The sequence below is a fragment of the Moschus berezovskii genome, chromosome 21, assembly GCF_049115385.1.
Source record: "Moschus berezovskii isolate FMDL1 chromosome 21, NW_MosBer_1.0, whole genome shotgun sequence".
NCBI classification, from domain to species: domain Eukaryota; kingdom Metazoa; phylum Chordata; class Mammalia; order Artiodactyla; family Moschidae; genus Moschus; species Moschus berezovskii.
The window spans coordinates 22,129,188-22,150,920 of record NC_142480.1 but is presented as its reverse complement, the minus strand read 5'-3'; the positions used below and the strand labels follow the sequence as shown (position 1 = coordinate 22,150,920).

At 39.2% G+C, this 21,733-nt stretch overlaps 1 protein-coding gene across 1 annotated transcript in view; it reads left to right on the top strand.

Moving 5' to 3' along the window:
- TTC6 (tetratricopeptide repeat domain 6) overlaps positions 1-21,733 on the top strand; it is a 221,746-nt gene that overhangs the window by 102,518 nt on the left and 97,495 nt on the right. The window contains 1 exon segment of the mRNA XM_088829482.1: positions 13,044-13,185. Coding sequence (XP_088685608.1) covers positions 13,044-13,185 — 142 coding nt within the window.

The following is a 21,733-nucleotide window of genomic DNA, read 5'->3' as shown; positions in this document are numbered from 1 at the left end:
TGTCACCCTGTTAAGAAGGCTTTTAAAACTTCTCCCCACCCTAATTTCCCCTTGGCGTTAAATTATAATGCTCTAGATATACTGAATATCTGTTTAAGGTACTGTGTGTATATCTGTACCTTATACATAGGAAGAGTAAACTTTTATCATCCCCTGCCCTCCTCAGCCACTAATTTTCACTCCCTTGAAGGTGATACCACCTGCATACAGAGAATGCGTACTCTAAAGTCTCTTGTCTTTCAAAAGAGCTGGTAGGAATCCTGAAAAACCATCTGTAATGCATTTTTTTCATTAATTTTTTTATTGGAGGATAATTGCTTTACAGTTTTGTGATGGTCTTTGCTGTACATCAACATGAATCAGTCGTAATTACAAGTATATCTTCTCCCTGTTGAGCCTACCTCTGCCACCCATTCTACCCCTCTAGGTTGTCACAGAGCAGCAGGCTGGGCACCCTGTATGTTTTTAAAATACTAAAGTATTTAAGTTAAATTTAAATAGATATGTTCTTAGTGTTATATTTTAACTAATCTAGATAAGAAGATCATATTTTAAAAGATCACTTTTAATTTTACTATTAAAAGAATTATTAGTAACTTACTCTCACATACTTTATTCTGATCCAGTTTCCTCAAACTTTATTTTTAGTCAAGATTGTAACACTTTACTGTCTTCTTTTAAGATTTAAAGTCATCTGATTTCCCTGCATTTAGTGATCACAGTGTCATTCAGTATGAATCCCCCAAGGAAGGTCATTCGCATGTTTGTTTTCTGTTTAGGCAAAAAGATTTTTTAAAAAAGGATTTATGTATTATTCATAATTTTATGAATAAAATTTTATGCGAAGATTTTGGAAATTTCAAAATTACTCCAGTTTCTCTGATAGATAATAGCAGTTCTATATAACTTCTTTGAAATGTCTTTTAAAAGCCTAAAGCAGAGAGTGGACATAAAGACATACATAGTCTAGTAGATATGAGACAACTATATTGAATCATTTCCATTGGCACCCTGCAAGCCAAGCATCCTTTATCCTTTTTTGAGGGCTCACAGCTTATATTATTCATGCAAAGTGTTAAAAATACTGATTTCTTTCCAATTCTAAATTTTTTTTTCCTCAAGTAGATCTCACTTTCTTTTTCCCAGAGAGTCAATAAGTGTTCTATTTGATGATGATAATTCTTGGCAATTTGTTCCTAAGTACCAAATAAGAAGTTAATTTAAGCACTGAATATTTAATTCTCTGGCATCCATTTCTTGAGGATTATCTTGCTAAACATAGCTTAACCTTTTCAAAATATATCTGTCTGCTGAGCCTACAAGTTCAGAGAAATGTATATTTTTTTCTGCACTAATAAGTTGTCTCAAGAAAGGTAATTGTGAACACAAAATGAATACCTTTTCACTTGGTGGCTTTTTGGTTTTTCTGTGCAGGCAACAGTTAACCACAAAGCATAACACTTGTGGTTATGTAATTTAATGCTTTCTTAATTTTACACATAGTAATTGTCATTTGTGGGAAACACTGAGGATACTTTAATGGGATAATGTGGGTACATAAGTTTAGTTAAAATAGCAATCTATGTTCAAACTTATGTTTATTTTGTTAAATAACAATTTTGATGAGAACCAGAAAAATATTCCATATTGATCATATTTTTGCATTTAAAGTTTCTGTAGTATAAAGAGAAGTTTATAAGAACTAGGATTCTTAGCATGAAATTTTAGTGAATAGAATGGAATTTTGGTGAAAAGCCTTGTGAACATTTCTGTGTATACATGTATTTAAACCATAGATGGCATTCTGTAGGCTGATAGTTTTCACTCAAGGTTATGTGTGAACATTTAACTTATTCCATAATATTTGCTAACTTAACCAATCTGTAGTTTAAGAAAATTCCTTGGTATGGAATTACTTATTAAATTTTTTGGTTTAAAAATTTTGATGCATATTGCTGAAATTCTCTCTGGAAAAGTTATTCCATCTTATATCCCTACCAACAATTTATGACATTGTTCATTTTCTTTCAACCTGACCAAACTATTAATTGTCAATTTTCATGATTTTTCCCCCAATCTGATGTAGAAAAAATATCTCTTTATTTCTTTTATTCATTTCTAATAAGATTGAGCATATTTTTAGATGTCTCTTGGTTATTTGTTTTTATCCTTTTGAGAATTACCAATTTATCTTCTGTTATCATTCATCTTTTTCTTATTGATTTATGAGTGAAGATTTTAACTATTTGTCACATTAGTGAAGACCTTAAAAGATTTTGTTGTTTGCTTTCAGTTTTGTTTATGCTGCTTTATGCCATACAAAAGTTTTACACTAATACAGAAGTAGTGAAAACTGGAAATAGTTTCCTTTATGTGTTTCTAGTCTTGGTGTTGGTCTTAGAAAGGACTTTGCTACACTTAAATTTAAATATATTTTTTATATTTTCGTCAAGTAATTTTATTGCTTTCCTTTAAAAAATTTAATCTTTGATCCATCTTTAATTTCATTCCAATCCCAAAGAAAGGCAATGCCAAAGAATGCTCAAACTACCGCACAATTGCACTCATCTCACACGCTAGTAAAGTCATGCTCAAAATTCTCCAAGCCAGGCTTCAGCAGTATGTAAACCGTGAACTCCCAGATGTTCAAGCAGGTTTTAGAAAAGGCAGAGGCACCAGAGATCAAATTGCCAACATCCGCTGGATCATGGAGAAAGCAAGAGAGTTTCAGAAAAACATCTATTTCTGCTTCATTGACTATGCCAAAGCCTTTGACTGTGTCGATCACAATAAACTGTGGAAAATTCTGAAAGAGATGGGAATCCCAGACCACCTGACCTGCTTCTTGAGAAACCTGTATGCAGGTCAGGAAGCAACAGTTAGAACTGGACATGGAACAACAGACTGGTTCCAAATAGGAAAAGGTGTACGTCAAGGTTGTATATTGTCACCTTGCTTATTTAACTTATATGCAGAGTACATCATGAGGAACACTGGGCTGGAAGAAGCACAAGCTGGAATAAAGATTGCTGGGAGAAATATCAATAACCTCAGATATGCAGATGACACTACCCTTATGGCAGAAAGTGAAGAGGAACTCAAAAGCCTCTTGATGAAAGTGAAAAAGGAGAGTGAAAAGGTTGGCTTGAAGCTCAACATTCAGAAAACAAAGATCATGGCATCTGGTCCCATCACTTCATGGGAAATAGATGGGAAAACAGTGGAAACTGTCAGACTTTGTTTTTTTGGGCTCCAAAATCACTGCAGATGCTGATTGCAGCCATGAAATTAAAAGACGCTTGCTCCTTGGAAGGAAAGTTATGACCAACCTTGGTAGTATATTAAAAAGCAGAGACATTACTTTGCCAACCAAGGTCTGTCTAGTCAAGGCAATGGTTTTTCCCGTGGTCATGTATGGATGTGAGAGTTGGACTGTGAAGAAAGCTGATCGCCGAAGAATCGATGCTTTTGAACTGTGTTGTTGGAGAAGACTCGAGAGTCCCTTGGACTGCAAGGAGATCCAACCAGTCCATTCTAAAGGAGATCAATCCTGGGTGTTCATTGGAGGGACTGATGCTGAAGCTGAAACTGCAATACTTTGGCCACCTCATGCGACGAGTTGACTCACTGGAAAAGACTCTGATGCTAGGAAAGGTTGGGGGCGGGAGGAGAAGGGGACGACAGAGAATGAGATGGCTGGATGGCATCACCGACTCTGTGGACATGAGTTTGAGTGTACTCCGGGAGTTGGTGATGGACAGGGAGGCCCGGAGTGCTGTGATTCATGGGGTCGCGGAGAGTCGGACACGACTGAGCGACTGAACTGAACTGAACTGAACTGAAGATTAAGCATTATTGTTTCCTTCCCAAATGACTAATTAATTGCACAATAAATTTATTTATTCAGTAAATCCTCTTTTTCTCACTAATTTGAAATGCCAACTTTTCATACCTTAAATTGCAATGTGTCATCAAGTTTGTTTATAGACTTACATTCTGTTTTAGTGAGTTTTCTGTGTAAAATTGCATGTACATTTTGTTGACCCACCATCAAAAAAGAGAGAATGGGTGGCAAAAATGCTGTCAATAAACATTGGCTGATTAAAGACTATGATTTTCCTTATAATAACTAAAAGCTGGAAACAACTTAAGTGTCCATCAATGGAAGACTGTTTATAGTGCATCCAATGATGGGATATATTAGAATTGCGGCAAATAATAAGTTAGAGCTCTGCATACTGCGAGGAGTTAGAACCAAGTATATAAACAGTTATGTGATTATACACAGATAGATTTTTAGCATGGAGGAAAATTCAGGAAACTGTTAACTGTGATCCTTCTATTTCCCTTTTATATTTTACACCAAATTGATAAAAAGTGAAATTGTACTCTGTCTTATTTTTGCTTTATTTATATGATATGTCGGAGAAGGCAATGGCAGGCCACTCCAGTACTCTTGCCTAGAAAATCCCATGGATGGAGGAGCCTGGTAGGCTGCAGTCCGTGGGGTCGCTACGAGTCAGACATGACCGAGTGACTTCACTTTTACTTTTCACTTTCACACATTGGAGAAGGAAATGGCAACCCACTCCAGTGTTCTTGCCTGGAGAATCCCAGGGACGGGGGAGCCTGGTGGGCTTCTGTCTATGGGGTCACACAGAGTCGGACACGACTGAAGTGACTTAGCAGCAGCAGCATATGATATGTGAAAATGAAAGTCGTTCAGCAGTATCCAACTCTTTGGGACCCCCATGGACTATACAGTCCATAGAATTCTCCAGGCCAGAATACTGGAGTGGGTAGCCTTTCCCTTCTCCAGGGGATCTTCCCAACCAGGGATTGAACCCAGGTCTCCTGTATTGTAGGTGGATCCCTTACCAGCTGAGCTACAAGGGAATATATTTGGCCTTTAATTTTTTCTAAGTTATTTCCCTTGTAGATTGCATAGTATTGAATATTTGTTAAGCCAGTCAGAAATTAATTTTCTTATAGTAGGCTGGATCATCCCACATTCATTTATTGTCATATCAGATATACTTGGTAGTATTCTTGAAAGGTGTTGGAGGTGGGAGAGGACAGGATTGAAAGATTTTGTGTCTATGGTTTTCATCTGTGATTGTTAAAACTATTGTCCTAGAAGCCAACTTTTTCCTATTGAGGTTTCTATGTGGAAAGATTGTTCTTGGCTTTTTTTCTGTGCATGCACATATATTACTTATACATACATTTTACAGGAAAGACATTAAAGATGTTATCTTGACATTTATAATCCGTAGAGGATTTTTATTTTAAAACTCAAGGACAGACAGATGAGTAATTATTTTGACTGATTATCTTTACTACTTACAGCTTACAAATCAACTGTATAAAATGTACTTGCATTAGGAAGATTTTATCTGGCCCCCCATCTTGAATAGGGTAGCAATATCTGAAATGGAAAACAGAATATTATCTAGTAGAAAGTCTATTGAGGTGCATTTATTGCATAATTTATTATTAACCACCACTCTGTGCAGTAGATGAAATCAGTCTATTTTCCAGATGGAGAAAAGGAGGTTCAGAGATTGACCAGTTCGTATTTATAGAGCTGGTGAAAGCTGGGACTCAGACCCAAGTCTCTCTGATCCTAAATGTGGTTTCCATTATATCACACTGTTTTTTAAAAATTAATTTTCTTTGGAGTATTGTTGACTTACAATGTTGTGTTAGTTTCTTGCTTAGTTCCCCTGGCCCAGGATTGAACCCGTGCCCCCTGCATTGGGAGTGCAGAGTCTTAGCCACTGGACCACCAGGGAATTATTTATATATATATCCATACACACACACATATTTTATGTATATATAAGTTCACTGTTTTGTGGACTTATAAAAATCCCTCTTTTTTTTTTCTCTATGTTTCAATTCCAAATACTGATTCTCATCTCGTTTTCAGAACCAATCCTGATATAAACTAGGAAGGATCATATTTTACTCACGCTTGATGCTTTGTATTTGGTCTGTTACGACCCAATTTTGAAAGTAGGGTTTATGCTTATTAGGGTGGGGATTTTATCTTGTGTCATTTGTTCCTTCTTAGGAACTGATGTTCTGTTTCTGAGTCCTGGGCCAAAGCTGGGGCCTTGCTCACTGAGGGGACTTTTCTGATATTAATTGCTTAATTATTGAAAGCTCTCACCGAATACTCCCTGTATTTGTACTCCGTGTCACTGGTTGCTCCCGTCCCCACACTAGAATGTGCCGTCATCCCATGTTAGACCTTTCCAGTGTCACTTGCAGTGCTGTGGTCTGCAGCTCTGCATTTGGGATAGTATGCTTTGTCTTCTGCTCCGCATTTCCTTCCAGTGTGGGTATCTGGGGCTGACTTTCCCCACCATCCCCGTGTCCTGCATTGTCTGCCATTCATTCCTCAGTGGTCAGGTCAATCTTGACCTGGCCCACCCCCACCCCTTACTTGGCCTTGTTCCTTGCTGCATAATCCAGACCCAAGGTATTATACCAAAGAATATAAGACCTAAGTCCCATTTGAGGTCTTGCTGGTGAAGTGTGTGAAAGAAGCACATATATAAGAGCTGTAAGAGACCTTGGCCTTCCCCTTGCCTAACTGTCTTATGTTATAGATGAGGTAACAGAGGCAACATTTTGCACCCCAAATCACAGTAGGTGGCAGTTAGGACTAGCATCAACAGTAACCTCATTTAGATTTTTGTTAATTCATTTTCAACATGTAGCCCCCATACCTAAGTAAGCCTTAAGCATACTTTAAAAAATAAATTGGGATGACAAATTTATGTTAGTACACATTATCAATATTTGATAAGATTAGTATATTTTTGTTTTTATATGGAAACGCCAAAAAATTTATTTGGAAATTTGCCTGATTTCATATCTGCCAACATCTAGTAGCTCAGCTGGTAAAGAATCTGCCTGCAATGCAGGAGACCTCGGTTCAATTCCTGAGTTGGGAAGATCTGCTGGAGAAGGGATAGGCTACCCACTCCAGTGTTCTTGGGCTTCGCTGGTGGCTCAGTTGGTAAAGAATCCACCTGCAATGCGGGAGACCTGGGTTTGATCCCTGGGCTGGGAAGATCCCCTGGAGAAAGAAATGGCTACCCATTCCAGTATTCTGGCCTGGAGAATTCCATGGACTGTATAGTCCATGGGGTCACACTCCATGGGGTCTCAGAGTCGGACACAACTGAGCGACTTTCACACAAAAATGTCTAAAAGCAAAGCAATGTCATTCCACCAGATGTCACTGTTTGCATGTAGCAATGAAGTTACAATGATTAAAATAAAATTACCCCCCCTCGCTAATTATATTTGTATAAAAGATTCTGCATAGTTATACTGTTATTCTTCTTTAGATTTATTATTTTATTGAAGACTATATTTCCTGAATTTTTTAAAGTATTGAAAGTATTCATTATCTGTGCTATAGATTTCAAAGACTTTACTAAGCAAAATTATTTGTAGATTAGTATCTTCAAGAAGGTGAGCTCTTAAAGTCTTTTCTAGACCTAGAAGTTTGCTTTTCAAACAACATTCTTTTAAGTTACTGTTTTCTAAGTTGTTGATTGTGACCCAGTAAGTGGATTGTGCAATCAACTTAATGGCTTGCTGTGAGCCCCTTAAAGAAATGGTGTTTGGGATAGAATATTGCATGTAAGTATTACTTTGACAAAACTTTTTACATGAACGCTCAAACTATCCATGAACATATCTTCTCTGAGTTGCATAAAAGTGGCTGTGAGTTTTATCCTGTGAATGCTCCCCAGGCTTAGTACCCCAAGGAGCACAATGAATTTTCTGAGGAAGGGATAGGGAGGATGTGATGTGTAACTTCTCCGTTGTTAGAGTCACACCAGGCAGGGGAGAGGGTTGCTGGAGGGAGAACCCTCCACGCATCACAGGATGGAGCCCACAGTCACTTTTATGTAAGTCATAAAAGATGTGGGTGAAGATTTTTAAGAGTGCGCACAGCCTAGAGCAAATGTTCTCCAAACTTCTTTTAACTTGTAAGAAGAAAACCATTTTATATCTCTGGTCCCATGGGAGATCAATGTTGACTGGGAACAAGGTTTAACTTGCTCTGAGAGAGATGGGCTTGTTTGCTTCATTCAGTCTTCTCAGTCCTAATAACAAAAATGATTGTAATATCAACTACTTAATGTATTTTTCTGAACTTTGTGCAAACTTGTCACGTATATTATTTTTAAGCATTAGATGCTGAAAGATCCCATCACTGTTGCTCTTTACAGATGAGAAAATGGAGCCTTAAGAAGGAAAAATGACTTACCCAACACAGCACATCAAGTGGCCAAACAAAAGCTAAAATCCTGGTTTTTAACTTCATTCCAAAGGCTAGCAGTTCTCACTGTAACAGTGCTTTTTAGACTTCTGAGGATAAGGACCACCTGGAGTGTTTAAGTGATCTTGGTCTCTATCCCAAACCAACTGAACTAGAATCTCCAGAGGAAGTATCTGGGGAGCTATAGATCTGACAGGCTTCCCAGAATATTTTTATGATTGGACTGTTGGGAAAGACTGCAGTGCATCAGTGCTTCTCAGATTTCATCGTGCATCAGAATTAACTGTAGGGCTGGTTAAAACACAGAAGGCTGGGCTTCTCCCTATACCTTTTGATGGGACTCAAGAATTTTAATTTCTAACAAATTCCTATGTGGTGCTAATGATGCTGGTTAGGGAATACACCTTGAGAATCAGTGTAGTACATCATGCCAACCCACGATTCTCAGTTTCTCAGGACAGGGTCTGGACTGCCTTTGGCCGTGGGATTTTTCAAGCACGGTGTTAAACAATACGTATTCAGTATCTACTTTATTCATGGGAGACAGGAAATGAATAAGAATCAGTCTTCCCCCACCCCAACTAGCCTGTAATCTGCTGTGATAAACAGCAGAACAAAATGCAGCATATTCTATAATGAAATAGCAGATCAAATGCACCAGGAAACTAGGGAGGCAAAGATGAATTTTTGCTGGGCAGAGGGACATTTGTAAAGGCCCCATGGAATAGTTGAGTCCTAAGTCTTTCAATGTTTTCATAGCCGCATTGTATTGTAGTTATTGTAGTTCAGTTTCCCTGTCTCTCTTGCAACACCTGGAGTAATCTAGAGCATCTTTTTGCGCAGTGAAAGATTGGGCTGGGTATTGGGGGGGGGGGAAGTAGAATTGGTAAAATAGGTGATGCCCAGGTGTGGAGGACCTTAACGGCCAGGCCCAGAAGCTTGTGTGTGTGGGTAGTCATTAAAGTATTTGGAAGAGGGTAACTGACACTAACTTTGGTACCAGTCTGTAGCATGGATTAGAGGAGGGAAAGTTTGGAAGTGAGGGACAGCAAAGATGTCACAGGACTCAGTTGAGAGAAGAATGCAACTGGATGCAGAGACACGGAGGGAGAAAAGTCAGGACTAGTGATTACTGCTGGGATGAGGGAGACGTTGGAGATGAAGAGATTTGCAGTCTGAACCACTGAGATAGTGGTGATATCCAAAGGGGGGATCTCTCAAAATGATTGGTTCTTTTCTCTGGAAATTAAGAAGGAAGCAGGGAAAATTTGGACAAAAATTTTGAAGCAAATGATTCATTTTTGTCAGGCAGAAATAGTTGCTAACCTTGGGTAGCCTTTCCACTAAGATCCCCAGTTCATATCTACCAGAGCTAGCTATGCACTCTAAAATGTCCAATGACCTCTTTCACTTTCCTTCCAACCAACCAGAATTTCTGTTTTTTTTTTTTGATGCACATTTGGGATATGAAAAAACAGTAGTATGTAAATGATCCTGACCACTTTGCTTTTGGCTTCAGTTCAGTTCAGTTGCTTAGTCGTGTCCAACTCTGTGACCTCATGGACTGTAGCATGCCAGGCCTCCCTGTCCATTGCCAACTCTTGGAGTTTACTCAAACTCATGTCCATTGAGTCAGTGATGCCATCCAACCATTTAATCCTCTGTCATCCCCTTTTCCTCCTGCCTTCAATCTTTCCCAGCATTAGGGTCTTTTCAAATGAGTCAGTTCTTCACATTAATTGGTCAAAGTATTCGAGTTTCAGCTTTAGCATCTGTCCTTCCAATTAATACTCAGGACTGACTTCCTTTAGGATGGACTGGTTGGATCTCCTTGCTGTCCAAGGGACTCTCAAGAGTCTTTTCCAACACCACAGTTCAAAAGCATCAATTCTTCTGCACTCAGCTTTCTTTATAGTCCAACTCTCACATCCATACATGACCACTGGAAAAACCATAGCCTTGACTAGTTGGACCTTTGTTGGCAATGTAACGTCTCTGCTTTTTAATAGGCTGTTTTGGTTGATCATAACTTTTCTTCCAAGGAGCAAGCATCTTTTAATTTCGTGGCTACAGTCACCATCTGGGGTGATTTTGGAGACCCAAAATAAAGTCTGACACTGTTTCCACTGTTTCCCCATCTATTTCCCATGAAGTGATGGGACCAGATGCCATGATCTTAATTTTCTGAATGTTGAGCTTCAAGCCAACTTTTTCACTCTCCTCTTTCACTTTCATCAAGAGGCTCTTTAGTTCTTCTTCACTTTCTGCCCTAAGGGTGGTGTCATCTGCATATCTGAGGTTATTGATATTTCTCCTGGCAATCTTGATTCCAGCTTGTGCTTCATCCAGCCCAGCATTTCTCAAGATGTACTCTGCATATAAGTTAAATAAGCAGGGTGACAATATACAGCCTTGATATACTTGTTTCCCGATTTGGAACCAGTCTGTTGTTTCAAGTCCAGTTCTAACTGCATACAGATTTCTTAAGAGGCAGGTCAGGTGGTCTGGTATTCCCATCGCTTTAAGAATTTTCCAGAGTTGTTGTGGTCCACACAGTCAAAATCTTTGGCTTAGGGCCAGATAAAAATATAGCAATGCCTCAAGGTAGCTTCTTAAGTCACCCCTCTCCTCCCTAATCTTCATGTATGTACTCTCTTGGCTCATTATTCTTGACAATGCAATATTCCACTCTTTTGTTTTTGCTGGATATATCAGTGAGGATCCAGTTGCAGAAAACAGAAACATTTTTAGCTATTTTAAGCATAACAGAATCTGGTAATGGGAATATGATGCTTGTAACATCAATGGAAAGATTGGAAGAATGGGCTCTAGGCAGGCTGGACTTTCCAGAGATGTCTCATTTAGCACGTTTAACTGGCTTCTATGCTTGCTGCTCCTTCTGGTAGAGTCAGGAAGGTGGGCAAGCTGGAGACCAACCTTGCCAACATACCACTTTAGTTGAGACTCAGAGATCATGTGGCCTCTCCTGCCACAGCTTTTGACTCTGGAGATACGCCATGTCTGTTTGAAACATTCACTGGCAAAAAAGCCTACCCACAAAAGATGTAACCGGAAGGCTGCTACATAACTCAATGTAGCCACGACTGCTTGCAGCAGGAACATCAGAGCCTTCTTCTATATTGTATGTGAGTGCATCTGGTTAGTAGATCCTAAGACACATCTCAGACACTGGCTGCAGGAGAGTCATCACCTCTCCATCCTCAGCAGTTTGGGAAAGCATATGGGACTGGATGTCGAAAGACAGTGTGAGAAGCCACGGTGCTGGGAGTTGAGCTTTACCTTCTCTTTGAATTCAGATATTTAACTGGGTGAGATAGGAAGCTTTTTTTCCCATGAGCCTATTTTGGCAAAGCCCTGTCTTCTCTAGCCTAGCTTTGGGTGGGCCTGATTTTTAAGAGCTGGTTTGATATGATAGGATCTGAGGATTTCAGCATATTGTTAAGTGCAGTCAGTTTGGTATGTGTGTGCTTTGTTTTCATATTTGGTGGCTCTGAAGTGATTGTAAGTTCATGTAATGGTATACCAAAACATTCGAGGGAACATTGGCTCTACTTTCAAGTGAAATTGAAATATGGCTATAGTCAGTGTAGTTCTACTTTATACTCATTTTATATATTTTGTACAGTGTTATAATACAAAAATTAATGTTATTTCAAGCCATCTGTAAGTCAGTCATTAATGACACATTTTGCTGTCAGATTTTGATTTACCTCATCTCTTGGTTTAATTCAGGCTTTTGTTGTTAAGTTTTAAACCTCCTATGTATATTGTTCTTATGTATATATATTTTGTTGTTGTTAAGTTGTTAAGTCGTGCCTGACACTTTTGCGACCCCATGGACCATACCAGCCTCCTCTATCCATAGGATTCTCCAGGCAAGATTACTGGAGTGGGTTGCCATTTATTTCTCCAGGGGATCTTCCCAACCCAAGGATTGAGCCCACATTTCCTGCATTGTACCTTTTGAGCTACAGGGAAGACATTCTGAGCTACTAAGGAAGCCCTATATATAGTTGGTAGCCCAGAAGTAAAGACCTAATGCCATAACAGTTTTCTGTTCATCCTGGCAAGATATGAATCAAGAAAGAAAAACCTTAATGTGAGCAGGCAGTTCTCCTTAGGGTGATGCTTTGCCTTGGGCTAAGAAATGAAACCATTTTCATGAGCTTGGAGTGGGGAGCAGGTTAGGAATCAGAAGGTAGAGAACTTTTAACCTCTCTTGTAATGAGACTTTCATAGAGTGAATTTATTATTACTATATTATAAAACAAAACCATCAAAAGGTTACTACTAAAATGCATTCAGAAGCAAACATAAATTATTTTTGAGTTATTCCTCATTTTGAATTATCTGACTTCTGCACAATAGCTGTTTAGCATAGATGCATGCATGCACGTGCACTGAGTTGTGTCCGACTGATTGTGACCTCATGGACTGTAGCCCGCCAGGCTCCTCTGTCCGTGGAATTCTCCAGGCAAAAATACTGGAGTGAGTAGCCATTCCATTCTCTGGGTATCTTCCTGACCCAGGAATCGAACCCGCATCTCTTGTGTCTTCTGCATTGGCAGGTGGATTCTTTACCAGCTGAGCTACCAGGGAAGTCTCACTTAGTGTAGACATCAAATGTCAATGTGTTTATTTCATAGAGATATAAAATGAGGGTAAATACCTGTTGCTTTATCAATGACTTAAAAATTTTTTTTTCACACTGTAGAATACTGCACGGAGCTCCTGTTACGGATGTCAGTGAAGAATATGTTGCTGTTGTTCCAACAAGACCAGGGATACTACCCGAACTGACACTGGGAACTGGCCAGAGTGCTCACAAACCACAGTTACAACTCTTAGGAGAAGGAGTAAGAGCTTCCTTTAATATTAGTTTTCTCTATCTCGTAGACTTTCAAACTTTTCGGTTTCAGGACCCTTTTTTACATTCTTAAAAATTATTGAGGACTTCAGTAATTATTTATGTGGCTTGTATCTATTGACATTTGCAATGTTGGAAGTTAAAACTGGGAAAATGCTAAAATGTTTATTTTCTAAATGAAAAATAACAGTACTAAAATAATATATGTTAACATGCTATATTTTTTTATGAAAAATGGTTATATTTTTTAAAACAAAGAAGTAGTGTAAAACTGGAGTTGTATTTTTTGCAAATCTCTAATGCTTGGCTTAATAGCTGGATTCTTATGCTTGCTTCTGCATTCAATTTTGAGATAAGTTGTTTTGACTGAACTATATGAGGAAAATTATGGCTTCATGCAGATATGTAGTTGAAAAAGGAGAGATTATTTTAATAGCCTTTAAACATAATTATGGATATTCTTGTTTGATAATATGCTTCCTAGGTGGCACAGTTGGTAAAGAACCTGCCTGCCAATGCAGGAGACATAAGAGATGTGGGTTTGAGCTCTAGGTTGGCAAGATCCTCTGGAGGAGAAAATGAGAGCCCGCTCCAATATTCTTGCCTGGAGAATCCAGTGGACAGAGGAGCCTGGTAGACTACAGTCCATAGGGTCACAAAGAGTCGTACATGACTGAAGCAACTTAACACACATACAAGAGGTAGTTTCTTGAAACTTAGTTGTGAGATTTCCACTTCTGTGAATGATGCAGTGGAAGTTCTTTTTCCTATTCTTCCTGCGAAGTACAAGTAAAAACCTGGGTATTACAAACAGGACAGATCTGAAAGGTGGAGAGACTGATACTCTAACTAGGAACTTTGGGATCTAAGAAATGACATGGTGGCAAGTTAGTTCCTTGAGTTTCCTTTTTTGCCTCATATATCCTTTGATAAATCCTTTTTATAATTTTAAGTTAAAAAAACCTAGTAACCTGGAAAGAAAACTAGGTAAAGACATAAAGAAGTCCAAACAAAGCCTATCTTTTTAGCCAAAGAACCATGAAAGGGGCAGCCTAGCATGACACAATTTTTAAACAATAGCTACCCCAGCCAAACATCACAGAAAAACTGGTGGTCTTGGTCCTTCCCTCACTTCTACCAGCAAAGGCCTTGTAGGAAAACTAGACTTTAGCTCTTGCTAAAGTATGTAATATGTGTGCTCAGTTGTGTCTGACTCTTTGGGACCCCAGGGACTGTAGCCTGCCAGTCTCCTCTGTCCTTGGGATTCTCCAGGTGAGAACACTGGAGTGGGTTGCCATTCCCTTCTCCAGAGGATCTTCCCAACCCAGAGATTGAACCAGCGTCTCTTGCATCTCCTGCATTGGCAGACAGATTCTTTACCATTGTGCCACAGAGTACGGGAAGGCACTGTCACGCCTCTGACAGGGTGGTGTTGAAGAAGGCCGTGGGGGGCTGGGACTTTCGTTTTGGTAGAGTGTTCATAAGGTTTCCCTTCTATGGTGTCAGTTGAGATCACATGGGGATCCTGGACTTGCATCTCCACTTAGTAGTAATGAGCCACTTCTCTCCCTCCCCACTGCGGTGGTATCAGAGGAGGCCAAGCAGAGTGTCAGCTGGAACAGAAGGTTTAAATAAGATCCAGAATCTCATAGCAAAGCATCCAAATTTCAATCGAAAATTACTAATCCATCCCAAGAACTAGGAAAGTCTCAAACTGAATATAAGAAGGTAATCAATAGATGCTATCATTTAGATGACAGAAATGTTAGAATTGTCTGACAATGATTTTAAAGCCATCATCTTAAAATGGCTTATGTGATAATTATGAACACACTTGAAAAATTTTTTTAAAAATAGGAAGATTTAGAAAGGAAATAGAAGGTCTTAGTAAAAAACATTGAAGATACTTAGTAAAGAAACTGAAGACATTTTAGAGTTGAAAAAAATGTAATAAACAAAGTAAAATGCTTGGCTGCTGCTGCTGCTGCTGAGTCGCTTTAGTCGTGTCCGAGTGTGCGACCCCATAGACGGCAGCCCACTAGGCTCCCCCGTCCCTGGGATTCTCCAGGCAAGAACACTGGAGTGGGTTGCCATTTCCTTCTCCAATGCATGAAAGTGAAAAGTGAAAGTGAAGTCGCTCAGTTGTGTCCGACTCTTCAGATGGGCTCAAAAGTAGAATGGAGGAGATAGGAAGTGAAGTTGAAGATAAAATAGTAGAATTTATCCAGTATGAGCAACCAAGAGAAATAGACTAAAGAAAAAAAAATTAACAGATCCTCAGGAATCTGTTAATTGTGGGACTAAGGTAAAAGATCTAGCATTTGTGTTATCACAGTCCTGGAAGGAGAAGAAAAAAAAGAGGGGTGACTGAAAATGTTTAGGAAGAAATAATGACTGGAAACTTCCCCATTTTAGTGAGACTTAAACCTGCATATTCAGGAAGCTGAGCAAACTCCAAGCAGGAAAAGTCCAAAGAAATATGAACCAAGTCACTTAATAGTCAAACTTCTGAATACTAATGACAAAGAAAAGAATCTTGAAAGCAGCAAGAGAGAAACCATATGTTACCTACAGGAGAAAAACAGTTTGAGTGATAATGGATTCCTTATCAGAAACCATGGAGGCCAGAATAAGTGGCAGAACATTTTTCAAATGCTGAAAGGAAAGAATGGTATGCCCTGAGTCCTATATATCCAGAGAAGATATCCTTCAGGGATGAAGGGGAATCCAGACATTACCAGATAAAAGGAAAGTAAGAGAATTTGTCACCCAACAGACTTACCCTGAAAGAAAGTCTGGGGGATGTTCTTAAATGATGAAAGATGAAATCTTGGAATATCTAGAAGGAACAAAAACAAGTAAAGCAAAAATGTGAGTAAGTGCAATAAAGAATTTTCCTGCTTGTTTTGAGTTTTCTAAATTATGTCTGTCGGTTGAAGCAAAAATTACCATACCATTAAATGTATACAGAGGAAATGTTTAAGACTACTGTATTATAAATGGAGAAAGGAGACATAAAAGAAGGTAGGATTACACATCCTTCAACTGGTAAAGTGCAGACATCAGTAGACTTTGATAAGTTATGTTTATATAACGTGACACCTAGAGCAAGACTAAAAATCTTTAAGAGGCATATTCATAAACACCACAGATAAATAAAAGTGGAATTCTAAAATATGTCCATGTAAAAGGAAAGCAGGGAAAGGAAAACAGAGAAACAAGAAAAACCAGAGACAAGAAGCAGAAAACAAAAATGAAATGACAGATGAAATCCCTAACTTAAATATATTATTGGTCTAAATACACCAATTAAGTGACAGGGATTGCAGAGTGGATTAAAAGAAATGACCCAACTATTTACTATCTGCAATAACTGACTTCATATATTATGATTTAGAGAGGCTGCAAGTAAAAGAATAAAACAGATAAGTCATACAAACATTAATCAAAGAGAAGTAGAAGTGACTATGTTAATATCAGATAAAGTAGATCTCTCAGCAAAGACAGTTGCCAGAGAAGGGGATTACATTATAAGAAAAATGTCAACCCGCCAGGAAGACATCCGTTCCGTTCCGTCCCTCAGTCGTGTCCTACTCTATGCGGCCCCGTGGACTGTAGCCTACCAGGCTTCTCTGTCCATGGGATTCTCCAGGCAAGAATAGTGGAGTGGGTTACCGTTTCCTTCTCCAGGGGATCTTCCCGACCCAGGGATCGAACCTGGGTCTCCCGCGTTGGAGGCAGACGCTTTAACCTCTGAGCCACGGTAGTCTTAAAAAGCGTGTGCCCAAAAACATGTGAAGCAAAAGCTGGTGAACTGAAAGGAGAAATAGGCAATTCCACAATTACAATTGGAGACTTCAATGCTCCTTTCTAAATAGTTGGTGGAATACTAGAAAATCAGCAGGGATACAAAAAAATCAATGACTCTATCAACTAACAGGATCTAATTGAAATGTACAGAACACTACACCAAATCAGAGCAGAATACTTATTACTTTTGAGTTCCTGCAGAAGATATACCAAGATAAATCCATAATGAAATCAAACTAGATATCAATAACATAGAAAACAGAAAAATCTCCAAACTGTTGGAGTCTAAACAGTACAGGTGTAATTAATTCATGGGTTAAAGAGGGCATCTCAAGGGATTTAAAAGTACTTTGAAAACCGATTAAACTGAATTAAAATAAAAATACAGCGTATCATAATTTGTGGAACAGAGATAATGCCAAGAGGGAAAATTATAACACTAAATCCGTTCCGTTCCGTCGCTCAGTCGTGTCCGACTCTTTGCGACCCTGTGGACTGTAGCCCACCAGGCTTCTCCGTCCACGGGATTCTCCAGGCAAGAATACTGGAGTGGGTTACCGTTTCCTTCTCCAGGGGATCTTCCCGACCCGGGGATCGAACCCGGGTCTCCCGCATTGGAGGCAGATGCTTTAACCTCTGAGCCACCAGGGAAGCCCATAACACTAAATACTTACAGTTAAAAAAGAGAAGTCTCAAATCAATAATTTAAGCTCCCACCGCAAGAACCTAGAAAAAGAAGAGCCATATAAACCGAAAGCAAGCAGTGGAAAAGAATAAGGAAGAGCAGAAATCACTGAGGTTGAAAACATGAAAACAATAGAGAAAAATCACTGAGACAAAATAGTTCTTACAAAAAATTTATCTCTACAAAACTGACATGAAACAGAAAAGACACAAATTACTAGTATTAGAAATGAAATAGATATCACTACAGACCCTACAGACATCAAAAGACTAGTAAGGCAATACTATAAGCAACTCCAGTTGTTAATATAAGCAATTTATATAAGCAATTCCAGCATTCTTGCCTCAAGAATTCCATGAACAGTATAAACAACTCTACACACATTAATTTGACAACTTAGACAAAATAGAGCAGTTCCTCAAAAAGCACAAACTACCACAACTCACTCAATATGAAATATTAATAGATAATTTGAATAGCTCTATAATGTTAAGGAAAGTAAAGGCCTACAAAACTTCCTTCTCAGACCCCTGAAATAGTTTGACAGTTAAAAAATAAAAATAAACATGCAACTATCAATACCTTGGACTGCAAGGAGATCCAACCAGTCCATTCTAAAGGAGATCAATCCTGGGTGTTCATTGGAAGGTCTGATGCTAAAGCTGAAACTCCAATACTTTGGCCACCTCATGCGACAAGTTGACTCACTGGAAAAGACTCTGATGCTGGGAAGGATTGGGGGTGGGAGGAGACGGGGATGACAGAGAATGAGATGGCTGGATGGCATCACCAACTCGATGGACATGACTTTGAGTGAACTCCAGGAGCTGGTGATGGACAGGGAGGCCTGGCGTGCTGTGATTCATGGGGTTGCAAAGAGTCGGACACAACTGAGCAACTGAACTGAACTGAACTGATCAATACTATTAAGCATGTTGCAGAATGAATACATAAACTATAAGGATAAATCTTCAGAGAATTATGCTGGAAAAAGCCAATTCCAAAACATTACACACTAGATGATATTCTTATATAATGTTCAGGAAATGACAAAATTACAGAAATGCGGAACAGATTAGGTTTTTCCAGGGTTTCAGGATGGGGGGGTGGGAATGAGTGGAGTGTGTCTATAAAAGACAACATGGGATCACTTATGGTGATGAAAATTTCTATATCTTAACTATATCAATGTCAGTATTTTGTTTGTGATTCTGTACCACAGTTTTGCAAGACGATACCTTTGAGGTAAACTGGGTAAAAGATAGTCTCTGTATTATTTCTTAAAACTGCATGTGAATTTATAATTAGCTTAAAAATCTAATAAAAATTATGGTTGTTGGACCAGTGCTAAAAAATTAAACTTAGTTAAAAAGAATATGTATTAAATGATAATTTATACAGCTAAAAATGTTTGTTGCATTTGAAATCTGAAACCAGTTGGGTCTTTAGTATGAACGTGGTTATTGCATTGGGTTGTAATATACATAGCAACCTTAGGGGCTGTGCAGGTGCTGTTAAACTAATTAACCTAGCTTACTTTATAGTTGTGTGTGTGTATGTATGTTAGTCACTCAGTTGTGTCTGACTCTTTGCAACCCCATGGACTGTAGCCCACTGGGCTCCTCTGTCCATGGAATTCTCCAGGCTAGCATATGGGAGTGGGTTGCCAATCCTGTCTCCCGGAGATCTTCCCAACCCAGGGACTGAACCCGGGTCTCCTAAACTGTAGGCAGATTACTTACCATCTGAGCTACCAGGGAAGCCCTGCTCTATAATTACTAAATTATAGTTAGTAATTCAGTTTGCTGTGCAGTCAAGTTCTAACAGCTATCAATCTGGCTGCTTCTGTTTTCCTGATTTCCTCTTAGAAAGTTCTGAGGATTGTTGGGGAAACCAGTATACCGTGATGAGTGTTTCTTTGCTAGTTTAATTTGACAAATCTCTCCTGAAGGTGCATGGGTGCTTTTCCTTGAGAACAAAATAGTGCTGTTTAGTGATAGATTTTTCTTTCTTTCCATTTAGAGGCTTGTATATTACTTTCTTCTAGGGGAATAATTTTATTCTAGATGCTCAAGCTGCTGAAAGTCTACTACAAGGAAAGGTTTACCACATTGTATGTGATATATCATTTGAATATCTGAAATCTTAATTTCTAGGTGATCTTTGGAAGAAGAATTTTCAGCTGATTTTGGAAGAGTTTTTTCATCTTTTATCAAGGAATTCCTGGCTCTAGGTCTATACAGCATAAACAGATGGAGTGTGTCCACCAAAACAGAGGATGAGTGAGATGGAAACAATTTTGAATTTCTATGGTAGACAAATGAGCATAGCATCTGAAAAAATCTACCTTTCTCTAAATAAATACTCTGTTGGTAGAGAAGAAATGTGATCTAGTTGAGAAATAAAAGTGGTGAAGACTCAGTATCAGCTTATAATTGTGAATCTTTATTTACTGTGTTTGAGTCTTTGGATATTACTCTAAAAGTCTGTATAACAGCCATGCTCCATGAGATGGTGACTGTTAAGTTTTCATGCTGCTGCTGCTTAGTCACTTCAGACGTGTCTGACTCTGTGCAATCCTGTGAACTGCAGCCTAGCAAGCTTCTCTGTCCATGGGGTTCTCTAGGCAAGAGTACTAGAGTGGGTTGCCATGTCCTCCTTCAGGGGATCTTCCTGACCCAGGGATCGAACCCGGGTCTCTTCCATTGCAGGCAGAGTCTTCACTGCTGAACCACCAGAGAATTCTGTTACGAGTTCACGGGTGTATGTGTGCTTAGTCGCTCAGTTGTGTCCAATTCTTTGTGACTCCACGGACTGTAGCCTGCCAGTCTCCTCTGTTCATGGAATTCTCTAGGCAAGAATATTGGAGTGGGTAACATTCTCTTTTCCAGGGGATTTTCCTGACCCAGGGATTGAACTGTGGTCTCCTGTATTGCAGGCAAATTCTTTACCACCTGAACTACCAGGGAAGCCACAAATCTTGTTGGGGAAAATGTTTGGTCCAATTAAGTATTACTCAGAGTTAGTGAAAGTTAAGGAAAACATAATTACCAGGAATACCATGGACTCAAACAGCTATAATTTAAAAAACTCATATTTCTTTAAATCTTGCCATGAATGCCTGATTAATTTTTTCACTTCCAACTATTTAAAATTTTTTTTCTTTTATTGTTTTATTATTATTATTTTATTGATAGTAGACTCTATTTTTTAGACTTGTTTTCAGTTCAGTTCAGTTCAGTCGCTCAGTCGTGTCCGACTCTTTGCGACCCCATGAATCACAGCACCAGGCCTCCCCGTCCATCACCAACTCCTGGAGTTCACTCAAAGTCATGTCCATCGAGTCGGTGATGCCATCCAGCCATCTCATTCTCTGTCGTCCCCGTCTCCTCCCGCCCCCAATCCCTCCCAGCATCAGAGTCTTTTCCAGTGAGTCAACTCGTTGCATGAGGTGGCCAAAGTATTGCAGTTTCAGCTTTAGCATCAGTCCTTCCAATGAACACCCAGGATTGATCTCCTTTAGAATGGACTGGTTGGATCTCCTTGCAGTCCCAGGGACTCTCAAGAGTCTTCTCCAGCACCACAGTTCAAAAGCATCCATTCTTCGGCGATCAGCTTTCTTCACAATCCAACTCTCACATCCATACAAGACCACGGGAAAAACCATAGCCTTGACTAGATGGACCTTTGTTGGTCCAGAAAGATTACAAAGACAGTATGGAGATTTCCCATACTCTGTTCCCCCTATTATTACATTAATACAATAATGATGGGTAAATAGTGGCCCCCAAAAGATATGTGCCCAGTCGTTCAGTTGTGTCTGACTCTCTGCGACACCATAGACCGTAGCCCACCAGGCTTCTCTGTCCCTGGTATTCTCCAGGCAAGAATACTGGAGTGGGTTGCCATTTCCCTCTCCACACCCACAAGATATATCCAGATCCTAACCCACAATACCTGTGAATGTGACCTTATTTGAAAATAGAGGCTTTGCAGATGTAATTAAGAATCTTGGAATGAGATCATCTTGGATTTAGGGTAA